The 16,280-nt window shown below is 39.2% G+C and overlaps 1 protein-coding gene across 3 annotated transcripts in view; it reads left to right on the top strand.

Moving 5' to 3' along the window:
- The first annotated feature begins 327 nt into the window (after positions 1 to 327).
- The window catches only part of CD200 (CD200 molecule), a 38,898-nt gene continuing 22,945 nt past the window's right edge, over positions 328 to 16,280 (top strand). The window contains exons 1-6 of one of the 3 annotated variants that reach the window (XM_073804227.1): positions 328 to 475; positions 4,188 to 4,269; positions 7,432 to 7,752; positions 10,093 to 10,365; positions 12,441 to 12,548; positions 12,920 to 13,170. In XM_073804227.1, the coding sequence (XP_073660328.1) occupies positions 464 to 475; positions 4,188 to 4,269; positions 7,432 to 7,752; positions 10,093 to 10,365; positions 12,441 to 12,548; positions 12,920 to 12,957 (834 nt within the window). In that variant the 5' untranslated portion in view covers positions 328 to 463 and the 3' untranslated portion in view covers positions 12,958 to 13,170. Of the gene's footprint in view, positions 476 to 4,187; positions 4,270 to 7,431; positions 7,753 to 10,092; positions 10,366 to 12,440; positions 12,549 to 12,919; positions 13,171 to 16,280 lie in introns of those variants that run through there. The other 2 variants (XM_019923314.3, XM_073804228.1) reach the window with 2 other exon arrangements.

The following is a 16,280-nucleotide window of genomic DNA, read 5'->3' as shown; positions in this document are numbered from 1 at the left end:
CAAAAATCATTTCGCACTTGCCAGCTGCACAGTGTAGATTGCCATTCCTCCAAGCGCCAACGCAGGGAACAATTCATGTCTTCCCACCTCTCCCTGTTTCCTTTCTGTCTGTACAATGAAAATGGAAACGGTGTATATTTTTTCAAACATTTTCTGTTTCCCCAGTTGCCACCTCTGAAAACTGCGAATCGTTTTGAAGATAGGAAAAGAGGAGTACTATTTATTTTATTTTATCCCCTACAAGTAAACTGGAAAAAACTGGCCTTCACGCCTCTGCTTGGGGGGCGGGGCGGGGGTGGGGAGGAGCGGTATTTGTGTCGGAGGAGGAGTGAGGCAGCTCTCCTCAGGCGCTGGCGGGGCGCATCCTTGCTCCACAGAACTGAAGGAGCTCAGTCTGGTCCGGTGTGAGATCCCTCCGGGTTTCCCAGCTGAAGCCAAACACCCCGCGCGGCCAGGAGCGAGGATGGAGTGGCTGGTGAGCCGGGCCAGGCGTGGGAAAGGGGGCGCAGGATGGGCGACATCGCTCCGGCGGCCCTGGGGCGGTGGCGGGCTGAGAGCGCCGGGCTGCGGCTTTCCCCAGTCTGGTTCGGAGGTGGGATTTCTGCTAGCGCTTTCCCCTCAGCTCTTAACCTTGCTGAGAAGCGGATTTTGCCTTCCAAAGGGTGGTTTACAGGCCGTTCCTGGCGTTCTGGTACTCCGTCCCAGTGCGCTGGAGAAAGGATGCTGCCAGGCGCAGGCTCCGGAGACGCTTCTCCGAAGATCCTTGACATCCTCAGACAGGAACTGCGCTGGCGGCGGGGATAGAGGGTGCTGTATTGGCTCCGTTTGGGCCCTGAAACCTGGGGTGGGGTTGCAGAATTTCAGGCTCAGGCTGTCCAGGAGAGCTGGCGCCCTCTGTGATGCTCCAGCCTCTTTCTGCATCCTCTGGGTCTTTGCCTTGGGAAGCCATAAAGGATTGGATAAATCAGGGTTAAAACCCTGAGTATCCACGAGAGACAGACATTTTGTTTATTCAGGACCTGTGTATATGACAAAATGAAGGAAGGAGAGGATTTTCATTTACATTGGTAATTGATAAAAATAATAAAAATTAAAATCTAAATACAAGTAATGCCTGGAGGTAGGTTTTTTTTTTTTTTTGTATATAGTTTATTGGCAGGATCACACAGCCAGTTATTTCACTGTTTTCCTTAATAAAGGAGAATGGTGGCCTTAGAGCTAGTGTTTACTGAGTGCCAGGTGCTCTTAATCTTCACCACTATCCTTCAAAGGAGGAGTTATTATCCAATTTTACAAATAGAGAAACAGGCAGAGAGGTTAAGCTTTCCAAGTCCATGTGACTGTATGTGGCAGGATCAGGATTTGGACCTAGAAATTTTCAGGGAAGAGGTATGTATAGGGGCAAAGTAGATGGGCAGCTGTCAGGTAAGACCCAGGCCTCTGAACCCTGGCCCTCTTGACAAAGGTTATAAATGGACTTCTCTATTTCCATTATTGTGTGATCTGATTAATGAATTTTTTTAAGTTACCTAATATATATTGGCTTTTACCATACCTTAGGCACTGTATTAAGTACTTTAAATGCTTAATTAATTCTCATAGTAACCCAAAGAGATAACAACAACATTGATTTAGTGCGTATTTGTATCAGTCACTGTTCTAGGAGCTTTACATATACTATCTCATTTAGTCTTTTTAACAGAGAGAAGGTTGGTACTATTATTTTTTTCTGCATTTCAGAGAGGTAAAATGATTTGTCCTAGCTTACACATCTAATATTGGTGCTAGCCTGAACTCAAGTCAGCCAGAGAAAATGTGTATATAATTAATAGCAAAGCTTTCTTTCTAATTCCCTTGGCCTCAATCACTGTGCTTCTGTTTCTTAAACATTGCTGGCCCCCAGTTCGTACATCTTGTGTTTTGGTGTGTGTCTGCTTTCTCTCTTATCCTAAAAGACAGATTTTTACTCGGAAAGCCAAACTATTTGCATTCCTCATCACAGCCTTCGCTAGAGCCTGGATTTCCATGTGGCATGATGGTGTGGAATTCGAATGCCAAAGAAAACTTTTTAGTTTCAGAAGCCAAAGTTTTTTTTTTTTTTTAACATCTTAATTGGAGTGTAATTGCTTTACAATGTTGTGTTAGTTTCTGCTTTATAACAAAGTGAATCAGCTATACATATACACATATCCCCATATCTCTTCCTTCTTGCGTCTCCCTCCCTCCCACCCTCCCTATCCCACCCCTCTAGGTGGTCACAAAGCACTGAGCTGATCTCCCTGTGCTATGCGGCTGCTTCCCACTAGCTATCTATTTTACGTTTGGTAGTGTATATATGTCCATGCCACTCTCTCACTTTGTCCCAGCTTACCCTTCCCCCTCCCCATATCCTCAGTCCATTCTCTAGTAGGTCTGTGTCTTTATTCCCATCTTGCCCCTAGGTTCTTCATGACCATTTTTTTTAGATTCCATATATATGTGTTAGCATACGGTATTTGTTTTTCTCTTTCTGACTTACTTCACTCTGTATGACAGACTCTAGGTCCATCCACCTCACTACAAATAACTCAGTTTCATTTCTTTTTATGGCTGAGTAATATTCCATTGTATATCTTCTTTATCCATTCACATCTTCTTTATCCATTCATCTGTTGATGGACACTCAGAAGCCAAAGTTTTGAAATAGCAAAAGCCTAAGCATTTGAGTTTTAAAAGCCTAAATGCTGAAAGGCCAAGGACAGGCCTTCATCCCAGAAAAAGTTGATGGGAAGAATACAAGGTGATGGAGGAAGCAGCTTCTTTAACCCTAGGCTGGGAGAGCAAAGAGGGACTGACTAGTGTCGGTTTGTGTCCTGAAAAGGATGCTCTGTGCCTGGCCCCTGGGAGTAGGGAGTCCAAGAGGGTGGTGAATAGAACTTACAGGTAGGTGTTGAAATCAAAGAACAGAAAACACCTGTGCCTTGCTTTCTTGTGGGGAACTGTGGGAAGAGGCAAGCCTGCCCATCATGACGAGGGAACTGTAAAACAGAGAGGGACAGATACATGGGAGTCTAGTCAGAGAGCCTTGCAGAATTCTCCTTTGTTCAGCACAGAAGAATCCAGGAGCACAGAATCTGGAGAATCGGGAAACATGAGAGAACATCCTGTAAACACAAGATTTAATTGCACAAACCGATGATCAGGATGACTTGAGGGGAACATAGTGCCAGCATGGATAGATGGTTGTAACCAAGGGTTAATGGTCCTGTCCCACGGCTTGGCATTCCCAGGACTGTGGATGCAGTGCCAGAGCTTGGGACAATTGTGAAGTGTTGGTGGGCTAAACTGACAGAGATTATGTGATATTGACTGAAATTAAGTCTCTACCTCTAGTTGGAATGGCAACATGAAATAAAGTTCAAGTTAAAGAAAAATACAGAGAAACCTATATTTCTTACATACTTCAATTATAGAAAAATATAGAATATAGGAAAAAATATAGGGAAAATTTACATTCCTTGCTTATACCCCCTTACGGTGAACACACTAATGTAGACCAAAGCCAGCCATGGGGCTGCTGCAGAGTAAAGTTATTCTGTCTCCATTCCACTCTCTCATTTTATAGCAAAATTATACCCAGAATAATAGTCCCTTAAATACCACCATGATTTGTAAAAAGGCCAAGGATTTCTGCCAGACACATGAACATAAAGCAATGAAGAAAAAATAAAGCCATTACTGGTTTTGAAAAGGTAAAATTTACATAAACTGTGCAAAATTTGCAGAAAAATCTACCTCAGCAGTCACATATGCTGCCAAGTGGTTACAACCTGAGTTACATTTTTAATATAAACAGATGTGGATTATCTGGGGAGAGAATGTTCTTCAGCATTTGCCGTCTCTATGTTTTCTGAGTATACTTATGGCAGTTGGTTTTCCCAGCAGTGGTGGCTTTGGAAGCAAGGCCTCAAATTGCTTATTGATGGCCATAATGAAGGAACCACACTGCTGCTTTTCCCTTCCCATATCCTGAGCACCCTCTGTTATTTCTTCCATTTATAGTCTCTGGTTCTGCTTCCACAAAACCAAAGGTTTCCGGTGGTTAAAACTTTAGCTGCAGCATTTCCTGAAACAGCGATTAGATTGAAGCTTCCTTAGCTTTGTCCACATCCAAATGCCCACTTCTGTACTTTGCTTTCTGTCTTCAGGTGTTGAGGAGGCTCTTCTGTCATCTGTCTACCTTCCAACTGATTTGGTTCTTGGCTGCCATGATGTTTTGCAGGGCACAAGGTAAAGATACTCAATTCCCCTGCGTGGAATCCAGGAAACACAGTTTTTGGAGTGGAAACGTTTGGCCACTCTTGTTTGTGCTGTGTTAGTTCATCTGTCTGCATGAATTATTTAAGTGTGTAATTCGTTCGGAGGACTGGTTCTTTCTGCTTTCCACATTTTTTCCAATGTTTTCAAAGAATTTAATATTAAGAAACTTTTCCTAGATAAAACCAGACATGAAAAAATTCTTCCTAAATTAAGATATCATTTTTCACCTATCAAATTGAATAATGTTTAAAATAATAATTCCCTATGTTTGTAAAGATATGGGAATGCCTAAGGGAGTGTGAATGAATATGGCCTTTTGGGAAGGTAGTCTGGTAATAAGCCTTAAATTTGGGTGTGTCCCTCTCACAGAAAAATACTAAAAATAATGAAATATGGAAGTTACATAGGTTCACATAGTCTATCATATAAAACATACACCTATGCTCTCCACTCATCTGCTGAATTTCCTACTCCTCGGTTCCATAGGAGAACACACCTCACTTTGCTGCTGGCCTTTTATCACCTTCTGCGTGATGTTGTACTACATCAGCCTTCACAGGGGTAGGAAAGGGAAGTTTCATACCATGTACAACATAGGATTTACCAACCCTAAATGGAGTTTCATATATGCAGCGAAGAGTTATAAACCTTCCACTAAATTATTAGTCAGAGAGAAAAGTTACCCAAGAAGTTAAAACTCTAGTTTTGATCCCTTTTCTACTCTCTATTCTAAAAGCAGCAATTTCTTCAGATCTCTGCTCTGCAAAATCCCAACAAACCTTTTGGAAACCCCAGTCCTAACAACCGGTATTCCCCCCAGAACTTTTCACATCTACCAAGAGTACACCTCACTAAAATTGGAATTATGCAACACTTGTGGGTTCCAATTTGTATTTGTTGCTATGCCCGTCTTTTCATGCTTGATGTTGTTGAGTGGATATTGTTTGTTTGTTTATGCTGCCTTCTTTTTTTCTAATTACTCTAACAATTTATCTGTGTTATTAGTCTTAAAAAAAAATAACAGATTTGGTGTTTTAAGTCAAAATTTTGTGTACCATTTTATTAATTTGTGCCTTCAACTTTATTAATTCACTCCTTTTATCATTTCTTGGGTGGGGTGGGAATTTTGGATATCTGTGTGTATTCATTTTCTTCAGTCTTTCTTGTTTCCCAGTAAATTAAGTTAGGATTAAATATTTCCCTCTGAGAACTGCTTTGTAAATTTCTACAGATTTTAATATATGATATTCTTATTGTCATTCATAGTGATTTATAATTCTTGTTATGATTTCTGGTGTAATTAAGGAGTTAAAAGAAGCATGTAAATTTCTCATTTTATTGCATTATGGACAGAGTTCAAGGTCATTTTTTTGTACACTATTTCAAGTTCAATTTGAGGGTATGTTCCGTATGTTGTTTGAAAAGATTGTATGTTTTCTTTTGGGTAAAAGTTTACAAATACATGCTCATATGCACATACTACACATACATATATAATAAGTTATATATAAAAATTTGTTTTTCAAATGTTCTATATCCTTATATTTGATTTTATTGCTTTACTTACTTTTTTTAACATCTTTATTGGAGTATAATTGCTTTACAATGGTGTGTTAGTTTCTGCTTTATAACAAAGTGAATCAGTTATACATATACATATGTTCCCATATCTCTTCCCTCTTGCGTCTCCCTCCCTCCCACCCTCCCTATCCCACCCCTCTAGGTGGTCACAAAGCACCGAGCTGATCTCCCTGTGCTATGCGGCTTACTTATTTTTTTAATATGTGGAAGTGAAAATTCCAAGAGAACAATGAAAAACTCTCTCATTATGATTATGGATTTATGGATTTTTCTTTGTAGTTCTATTAGGTTTTTATGTATTTCAGAGTTATGTTGTTAGGTGCATGAAGATTCATGATTAGTGTGTCTTATTTTAGATTCCTCCTTTTATCATTTTGAAAAATATATTTTTGTTCCTTACAGTGTTTTTGTCTTCTATTCTCCCCTTTCTCTCCTTTTAAAATGCTTACTGGACTCATGCTGAAACATTCTAGTCTTTGAATTTTTCTTTAACCCTTTCTATATCTTTATCCCTTTGTGTTACATTCTGGAAAAATTCTATGACCTGGTCTTCCTACTTACTAATTTACTCTTCAGTGATATTCATTCTGCTAAGTCTGTTAAGAGTTTACATTTCTCATTTTCTGCATCTATAGTTTCTACTATTTACAGTGCTGGTTCCTTTTCACTCTTAAGATATCACATTTATTCACATCAAAATTTATTTATGATAATAAATAAATAAATTTATTTATGATAACAATTAAATTTATTTATGATATTTTTATTCATTTGGTGAGTTCTTGGGTTTGTAGAGTTTATTATTCCTCTATCATTGTGTTAACTTTCTCAAATGTTTGGCTATTTGTTTTATTGAGATCTCCCATTGAGTCATCTATCATATCAATATGACTAGGCACCATTGGAGGGGGAAGAAATTATTGCCATACCTTATGTTCTGCACTGCATACAGTAAAAATAGGGGAATGTGTAGATTGTCATTTGGTGGTCAAATCTCTCTGGTACTATCAGCCTCCTGGAGCACTGTCCTGTATATCTCTCTATCTTGTGTTCCTATACTCACCACTGCTTCCTGAAGGCAGACATCACTACTGCTGCTCCTTCCTTTGCAGGTATGTGTGTGGAATGTCCAGAGCTGCTATACCTTCTTCACTTAAACTAATCACTCTGCCTATTGTCCGTTGGCCCTTTCTTATTCCTGTTACTGCTCCAGGCATAAACTCACTTGGTGATGCTTCTATCCTATTTGGCACTTTCCATCTTCAACCTCACTTCACCTAATTTCCAGCCTACAGGGATTCTTCATGTAATTTCTGGTCACTGGGATTTTGCTTTCTTATTTTTCTCCTCTGCTACTCTTAAAGACTGAACAAATATTTGAACTTATATTTCTCTAGCAACATCAGGAAGGTAGGTAAACGTTTTCTTTTTTTTGCATTTTTCTGTATCTTTTCTAAATTTGACTTTGAACGTGCATTGTTTTTAATCAAAAAAATGTATATTTGTGTATGTATTAAAATTTAAATGTTTTTTATGATTCCATGATGAAAGTGGAGACCCAAGATGTAAGAGAGTTGCTGAACACACCTGCTTCTTTAAGATGCTCTCTGCAAGATCCCCAGGAAGTTTTGATTGTGACATGGCAAAAAATCAAGGCTGTAAGCCCAGAAAACATGATCACCTTTAGCCAGAACCATGGGGTTGTAGTCCAGCCTGCCTATAAGGACAAGATAAACATCACCCAGCTGGGACTCATGAACTCAACCATTACCTTCTGGAATACCACCTTGGAAGATGAAGGGTGTTACAAGTGCCTCTTCAATACCTTTGGTTCTGGGAAGATCTCAGGAATAGCCTGCCTCACTCTCTTTGGTGAGAGTCTCTGAGAATACATTGTCTCTGGCTTGAAATGTTATTTTGCAGAATGTTTGGAATGTAGTGGTAGTGCCTAGTTTTTCAGGATCCTAACCCCAGAATGGCTCATGAGAGGACACTTGGCCTTTCATGTCTACTGTAACTGTGGTTACTGTTATTTGGAGAGTTCAAAGGACTATGTTGAATCTCTGCCTGGAGTTGTCTTTGCCCTGACAAATACTGTTGTCAACAAGAGTAAATTAAGGACCATAGTGAGGTTAAGTTCTCTATAAGCACTGATGTGGTTCAGACCTGGCTTTGCAATTAGCAGTCATGTGACCCTAGAAGAATCCTGTCCACTCTGTACCAGAGTTTATTTATCTGCACCAGAAGTGTGAAGTAGATCATTTCTAGGGTCTCTAACAGCTTTAGTATTTTTGGATCTAAGGACAAAGCCAGCTTGGGCTAAGCTGGAGCCAGTTATAGGGGTCCCTCTCATTTTGTTTCAGTTTAGCTGTATCAGGATTGATAAGGAGACATGCATCAGAGGCTCTTCATTCCTGATGCCTACTAGGGATTTAACTGAATAATAAGCGTTCTTTTAAAATCCAAGAGGCTTAGTTTGATAAAATTCCTTTCTTCTTAACTGATGCTTAGCTGAGATCAAGAATTCAGAATTAGGAATAAGGGGTAACTTTGGAGGATGGCACACTTGGTGGTAGTTTTAGAAGGGAAACGACAAACTTAGACGGGGTTATTAGGAATGTTAAAATGAGAGTTCGTGCACACCAAGAATATTGGACATGGGATAAGAAGAGGCTCAATAAATAAGAATGCAAGGGAGGTAAGACAACACCAAATACAAGTTTCTTTCACTTATTTTGCCTGTAATGAGTCCTCTCTGCAGGATCTTGCATCAGGCTTTCTTCTTGATTTCTATTTCTTTCATTCCTCTTTCTCCCTCTGTCTCCCTGTCTTTCTCTCTCTCTCCCCTCCTCCAATCCTTCCTTCCTCTTTCCTTTCCTTTTTTCCTCCCTTGCTCTTTTTTCTTCCCTCCCTCCCTCTCCTTTCCTTCCTTCCTTCTTTCCACCATTTTTCTTCCTTTTCCTTCTTGTGTCATATTTTTCTCATTTCTGTCTGTTTCCTTTTCTTTTTCTTTTTTGTTCATCTTTCTTTCTCCTACTCCCCCTTCTTTACTCATAATCTTTGTATTATTTTTTTGCCCGAAAAGCAGACTCTCCTGCATCTTCTAGCGAGTAATTCTGTAGTTCTTTTCCACACTGATCCTTTCCAGCCACAACTTATAGCTTTCATCTAAGTCATTCTTTGATACACCAGAGAACCCTGCTGCCAATCTGGCCACGTCAACCATACTCGTCTTCCTTTACCTTATGTCTCTTCCTCCAGGACTTATTGATGTTAGTAATCTGGGCACTCTGGACAGAGCCACCGTCCTATAGGCTCATTTTCTCCAGGCTACTGCCACCCACCCACTTCTTGAACTTCTGAGCACAGACAAGCTTTCATTTAGCATTGCCCTTTAATTATCTTGTGGGCTCCAAAGCCAACCACAGAAAGGCAAGCTTACATTTGCTCAGCAGAGATAAACTGTATATTCCAAAGAAAATGAACTCATTAATCAAGGGACTTTTGAAAGGGAACAGGGTACAGCTGACCTAAAAATAATGTCCTTTTTTCATAAGCTAGTTATATTCTGTTAACTCCATAAGGTGATCTCCACGGTCCTTACAACTGTCATTCTGTGATTTTCTGACTACTGACTATGAATTTCTAATTGACGTTTTGTATAGCTATTTCAAGCAGGGACTTGCCAGGTCTGCTCCATGCATCTTGTTCCCTGGCCCAGTTCCAAACAGAAAAAGGCTTTCTCTAAGCAGCAGCCCCCCTACGGGCTCTCTGTTCTGAAACTGCCCTCATGCTTCTGAGAAGTGCCGACTACTTGGGTGGAGGTGCCGATTGGTGGTCATTGTCAAACTATTTGAGAGGGGTACCCAGAAGAAGGCAGAGATCTTACATTGCCCATGGAAGAGAAAAGGATAATTAGGCTCTGCACTGTTTGGGGGAGAAGGTACCTTCTGTCCATCCAGCTAATTCTCCTAGAGGCAAACTACAGGGAGAATCGTACTTGTCACAGGGTTGTACTAGGCCAGCCTCCATCCTGCAATTCAGAGAATTAGACACAGAAAGAACCCGGAAGGCCGCAGTTTGGATTGGATGTGCTACCTTATCTTTCTAGCCTCCACTGTCTTTCTGTAAAGATCTTTTTCTCATCTCTCTGAGGAGAGTGTAGCACTCACACCATGCTTAACTGATGGCAGATCATTTTTTTTGTCCCAGTACAGCCCACAGTATTCCTTCACTATAAACTATCTGAAGACCACCTAAATATCACTTGCTCTGCCAATGCTCGCCCAGCCCCTATGATCTCCTGGAAGGTCTCTGGGTCAGAGATTGAGAACAGTACTGAGATTCTCTCACACCCCAATGGGACAACGTCTGTCACCAGCATCCTCCAGATCAAAGACCCCAAGAGTCAGGTGGGGAAGGAGGTGATCTGCCAGGTACTGCACCTGGGGACTGTGACCGACTACAGGGAAACTGTGAACAAAGGTAAGAGAGAGAGGGCAAGATTTACCGTGGTCACATTTGTGGACACACACCTGCAAGGTGGTGAATGCTCTGCAGAGCCTCTTGGCCTTTAGCAAAGGAGCTGATAAGGGAGAGAATGGGATAAGTAGGGAAAGAAAAACAGAGTTGAGGAAGCCAATAAAGCCGATTTTACCTTGGCAAATGTGGTATGTTGCCCACATACTGAACGCTTTTGCTGAGATCCATCCATTGATTTATTCTTCCGTGCTACTAACTGAGCATTTGTTATGCCAGAAACGCAACAGTGAGGACTCAGTCCCTTCACACAGGGAGCTTCTAGTCTAGGAGGGAATGCAAAAGGAGCTGGGCAATTGTAAAACTTCATGATAAATCCTTCAATAAGAAAGCTATAGTAGGAGTTCGTGTTTTTCAGCATGAGCCACCTGTTCTTCTTTGGCCCTGCAATAAACCTTTCTCTACTTAAAAAAAAAAAAAAAGACAGCTGTGGTACACCATGGGAGGATTGAGAGAGGGGAAAAGGAGCATCAGCTCAATCTGGAGGGATTAGGATGTTTTCCTGGAAGAAGCCACATCCAGGATGAAACCTTTGCATAATCTACGCTGTGGGAAAGGGGCTTTTAGGAAGGGGGCCAATCTGAGATGTTTTCCTCACCCTCTTTTAAAATAAACTGCCTCCTGTTCAGGACCTCTTTTGATCTCCTGCGTTTCTATCTAAACTGCTGTCTCTGGGCCTCATCAATACAAGAGGTAAAGATTATGGGAGAGAGAATAAAGAAAGCGGTGGTTTTAGAGACAGGACACTTTAGTGCACAGTTTTCTTTCTCTATGCAGTTTTGAAGCACTAACTCTGGATGAGGCACTCAGCAATAAGCCTCCTATAAAAAGATATTGCTGCTTTTTTTCTGGCCGCATTGTAAACAATAAAAGCTGGAAAAGTTTAGACCTCATTGGTATGGTGGCCTCTAGTGAACATATCCTGTAGTCATTTCTGGGGTCCTTGAAAAAGCAGACTAATCAAAAAGTAAGCGTTTAGGTAAATTTGCTCAAGAGGTTTGCAGTATTAGCTTTGGACATTTGTGAAGAGATCCTCAGATTCAGCCACGGTGAAGGGTAAATTTCCCTGAAAAACAAAAATCTGAAAAGGAACATGTCTTTCCAAGAGTGCCAAAATTGACATATCATTTAGAATGTTTACGCATCCTTTGTATAATGTTTGTTCATTCTGCGAACATTTACTAAAAATCGTTCATGCTTAAAGCATTATGTCGAGCACTAGAACTAGTGAAATTAGACAAATCTGAAGGTGCTCAGTTAAAGTATGATGTGACAAATTCCATGATAAAGGTATGGAGAAGATGCTGGAGACTCGCAAATCAGGGAGTGTTTCTTCTGCCTTTGTATTACACAGTGACACTGAGGGGCTGACATTCAGGCTAAGTTGCATCTATTGACTATTGGAAAGAGATTTAATAACAAAGGCATAGATTAGAAGCAACACAATAAAAACATTGAGATGAGTTATTCCTGGGGGTTGGAATCACGAGATTCATTATTCTTTTCCTTTATATTTCTCTGTATTTTTCAACAATTCCTCAATAAACATATTACTTAATGGACAGTATGGCAAAGAATATGTGCTTTGAAGGCAAACAGACCTCTGAGCAAGCCTTGTTCTACCACTTACTACACTGATTTTGGGCTTACGTAACTTCTCTGAGTCTCAGTTGTTTGTTTTTTTAATCTGTTAGATAATTATAATAAGACCTAACTCTTGGGCTATTTAGAGGATTAAATGAGGTAACACATTCAAAGCTCCTACAACTTAGTAACTACATAAAACATGTTAGTGATTATTATTATTTAAATGTTATTAAAATAATGTGAGGTCATGAATATAGACTTCAGTGTATATATATATATATATATATATATATATATATATATATATTTAAGAATAATCTTCATCGAAAGCTCAACTCTAGTAAAAACTCATCACAACTGTCTCTTTTTCGCTTTTTGCCTCTACAGCTTCCACTTATGACTTGTTTTTCCTTTTCTCCCTTCAATATCCACAGGCTTTTGGTTTTCAGTTCCACTACTGTTAAGTATTGTTTCCTTGGTAATTCTTCTGGTCTTAATTTCAATCCTACTATACTGGAAACATCGTCGGAACCAAGACCGAGGTGAGTCCCCATGAGAAGTACAAAGAAGGAAAAAAATGATTGTTTAATGACAATTTGGGGGTAAAATAAAGATATAAGTAAAGGGGTGACAACCATGTGTTTGGTTTGGTGTTTCCAGAATACATAAATGTTGATGGTATTTTAAAACACTTCAGTGTCATTTTCTTGCAATTGGACATTAGTTTCTGCATTTCATTTGCCAAGATGGTTTAAAGGCCAATTATTTTATAAATTCAGAGTAAGGATTGATGAGAGGACATGTGGAAAATGTTTATTCAATCACTATGGAATCATCTAATGGCAAAAGCAGGGAAGTCTTGGCACCCAGGCTGTGTTCATTCTACCCAGGACAATCTCTTCTCTTTTTACAGCATTCCACAGGTCAGCTACCCCACTTAAGAGACTGTGAACTTGTCTGATATGATCACTAATTGAGTAGTGCTTTCTATGTTATACCCTCACTATGGCTCAGACACTCTAGGCAAACATACAGGTGATCCATACTTATAATAACTGCATCATGTCATTCTGCCCTTATACACTGTTAATTTCTCTCCAGCCCCTACAACAACTATCACAGTGCCTTATGTATACCAGGTGGTCAATAAATGTTCATTAAAAGATGAATGAGTGAATGAATGGAGGGGTAGATTTTCAAAGGGATTTGTTCAATTCCATTTTTTTTTAATTGCAAATTCAGTACCTCATAGATGCTGAGTCTTAAACACTGTGAGACAATATAAAACAAGAGATGGTATCAAACAAGAAGTGTCAGCCAGCTGGGAAGAATTAAATTTCTTTAGTTTCTGAAGACAGTGCATAATTTATGAAAGCTAATGCAAAGCTGCGGTTTATGTTGTATGTAATGGGAATTTCCCAAGGTGAAGGGGTGGTATGGGAGTTTTCTCCAGCTCACATGACTGACAGAGAGGAAAGAAAAAAATGTTGGCTTTGAGTGTTATTTTACATTTCTATTAAAAATCTCACTCAGGGCTTCCCTGGTGGCGCAGTGGTTGAGAGTCCACCTGCCGATGCAGGGGACACGGGTTCGTGCCCCGGTCCGGGAAGATCCCACATGCCGTGGAGCAGCTGGGCCCGTGAGCCATGGCCGCTGAGCCTGTGCGTCCGGAGCCTGTGCTCCACAACGGGAGAGGTCACAGCAGTGAGAGGCCCGCGTACCACAAAAAAAAAAAAAAAAAAAAAAAAAAAAAAATCTCACTCAAATGCTACCTTTTTTCCTTTTTATTTTATGTCTCATAGACGAATATCTTTCACCTTCTAAGTTTTTTGAACATTTAATTTTGCATAAGCCTTATATAAACACCTGATTAATTCTTGTGACTTTATAAGAAAAGCAACAAATCACCAGTGTCAATGACCCTTTTGCAAAAGTAGATAAAGGGATTTGTTCTGTATGGGACAGGAGATTGCAAATCAGATAATCTTATTGCACATAAACCTAAACCCATAGAACTCCTTAGCACTCTGCAAAATGTCAAAGGCAGAAGGCCGTTTGATTCCACTTTTTCCAAACATTTCACTTTTCCAGTTAGGAACTGAAGTTGACTTCCTTCCCTAAGGTCACACAGTTAGTTAACAGCAGGCCTAGGTTTAGAATCCTGGTCTCCTGACCTCTGCTGGAATGTTCTTTCAGTTATAGTTTCCTGACTTGAAAGGTGCTGTTGTTAGTTGCATTTATTTCTGTCTGTGCTTGCTGATAGTACTGTGTTCTTCTGTAAAGTACAAGCAGAAAAGTATGAAGTGTTTAAATTCATTTTAAAAATCCCCTTGGACAAGAATCTTATAATACAACCTATTCAAGCCCAAGGTAAATTTCAGTAGAAAGGGGCATTTGCAAAATAATTGTCCTTTGTTCATTAAGTCTTGTATTTTCTGGGAAGTATGTTTGTTCGATGCCTTATTCAGTTGCTGAAGTGAAGCGAGTCAGCTTAAGATTATTTGGTTCCATATACTTAAATAGCTAGTAAAATCAAATGTCAATTATGCTGGAGACAAACCCTAAAGGCTGAGGGAATACTGGTTTGTTAAGACCAAAACTTAAGTAGTACAAAAAGCTGGGAGAAAGGGAAGAAAATCATCAAAGATAGAGACATTTTTTATTTCTTCAAGTAACAAATTTTGATTGTCAATTTGTGATGAAAGTGAATAGTGCTACCACATTTGCTTTCCATCTTTCTTTTTTTTTAATTTTTATTTTATATTGGAGTATAGTTGACTTAAAATGTTGTGTTAGTTTCAGGTGTGAAGCAAAGTGATTCAGTTATACATATACATATATCTATTTTTTTTCGAATTCTTTTCCCATTTAGGTTATTACAGAATATCTTTCTTTAACCTTACTTTGTGTTTTTTTGCTTTCTCTCTCTCTTTTACTTTCTATTATCTTCTGAAACATAAAACTTTTGGATGGGTGGGGAAACATGATCAGTCAAAAATGACACCAAGATTCTGGACCTGGTGACCTGAAAAAATGGTGATATGAACAGAAATAGAAGTGGAGAGGGGGAACTGAGTGTGAGAGAGAGAGAGAGAGTGTGTGTGTGTGTGTGTGTGTGTGTGTGTTTGTTCAGAGTTTGTGGGGAGAGAAAGAGTAGAGATGAATTAGTTCTTGAGCTTATTGAATATGAGTAGACAAAGAGTCATCTCCTTGGACCTGCCCAATAGTAAGACAAATCTGGTAAGTAAGAAAAGTCTGTTAAGTAAAGTTCAACTCTTTGTTAGATAAATGACCAAAAAAAGTTTATTTTAGATTAAAATCACTAATTTGTTGCTCACAAAAACATAAGCAAATTTATAGTTTGTGGACAGAGGGGTAATCTCTAATGACAGATGTTATTTTCATAGAGAAGTCAGGCTCCCTGCAGTTTTCCTGTGATTCTGTATAATGCCAGAGAGTGTGATGTTGGGTTTTTCAACTGTAAAGCTGTACTAGTGATGAGCTAGAGGTGACTTCTCTTTGCACCATTCCTAATGGAATCATCACAATTACTTCCCATGAGACTACAGCAATACAATAATAGGTTAATAGGTTTTCAAAGAACATCCTTTTTTTCTTTTATGAATCAGTACTTTATTACTAAATAGAAAATGGGAAGAAATTAAAATTTCCTAGGGAAATTTTCCATCATTTCATGATAATTCTTTCTGTTAAAGCCAGTTGTTGCCCCTTCCACACATACTACAGTGAAGTAAAATTTGAGGTTGAGGATAATCTTTTATTTCTCATTAGCCAACCCACCAATGATCACAAGCTTCTCAGAAACAACAACTTCACTTTGGGGCAGATCATCATAGATAATCACCTAATTTTTAGAAATCTTTTTTTTGAGTAGCAGTCTTCTTGTGTTTGATTGGGTCAAGGCTGATTTGGAAACCAATAGAAGATTTAGACAATCATATAAAATGCATATTCCAAACCTCACTTTTCTTCAAATATTTAACTATTTCAGGTAAAAGTGGGTTTTTTTAATCCCACATTATCTATATAATTGCCTTGATTTTTTTCAGTTCGCTTCACAATAATCTAACCTTATAAATAGGTTCTTTGCAATGCTAATAATGATAATGTTGGTAAACACTATATCTTGGGTGGAATCATGTCACTTTCTCCTATTAATTTTTTTTAACATCTTTTTTGGAGTATTATTGCTTTACAATGGTGTGTTATTTTCCACTGTATAACAAAGTGAATCAGCCATACATATACATATG

The sequence above is a fragment of the Tursiops truncatus genome, chromosome 4 (assembly GCF_011762595.2).
Source record: "Tursiops truncatus isolate mTurTru1 chromosome 4, mTurTru1.mat.Y, whole genome shotgun sequence".
NCBI lineage: Eukaryota > Metazoa > Chordata > Mammalia > Artiodactyla > Delphinidae > Tursiops > Tursiops truncatus.
This window is presented reverse-complemented; position numbering and strand designations above follow the sequence as displayed.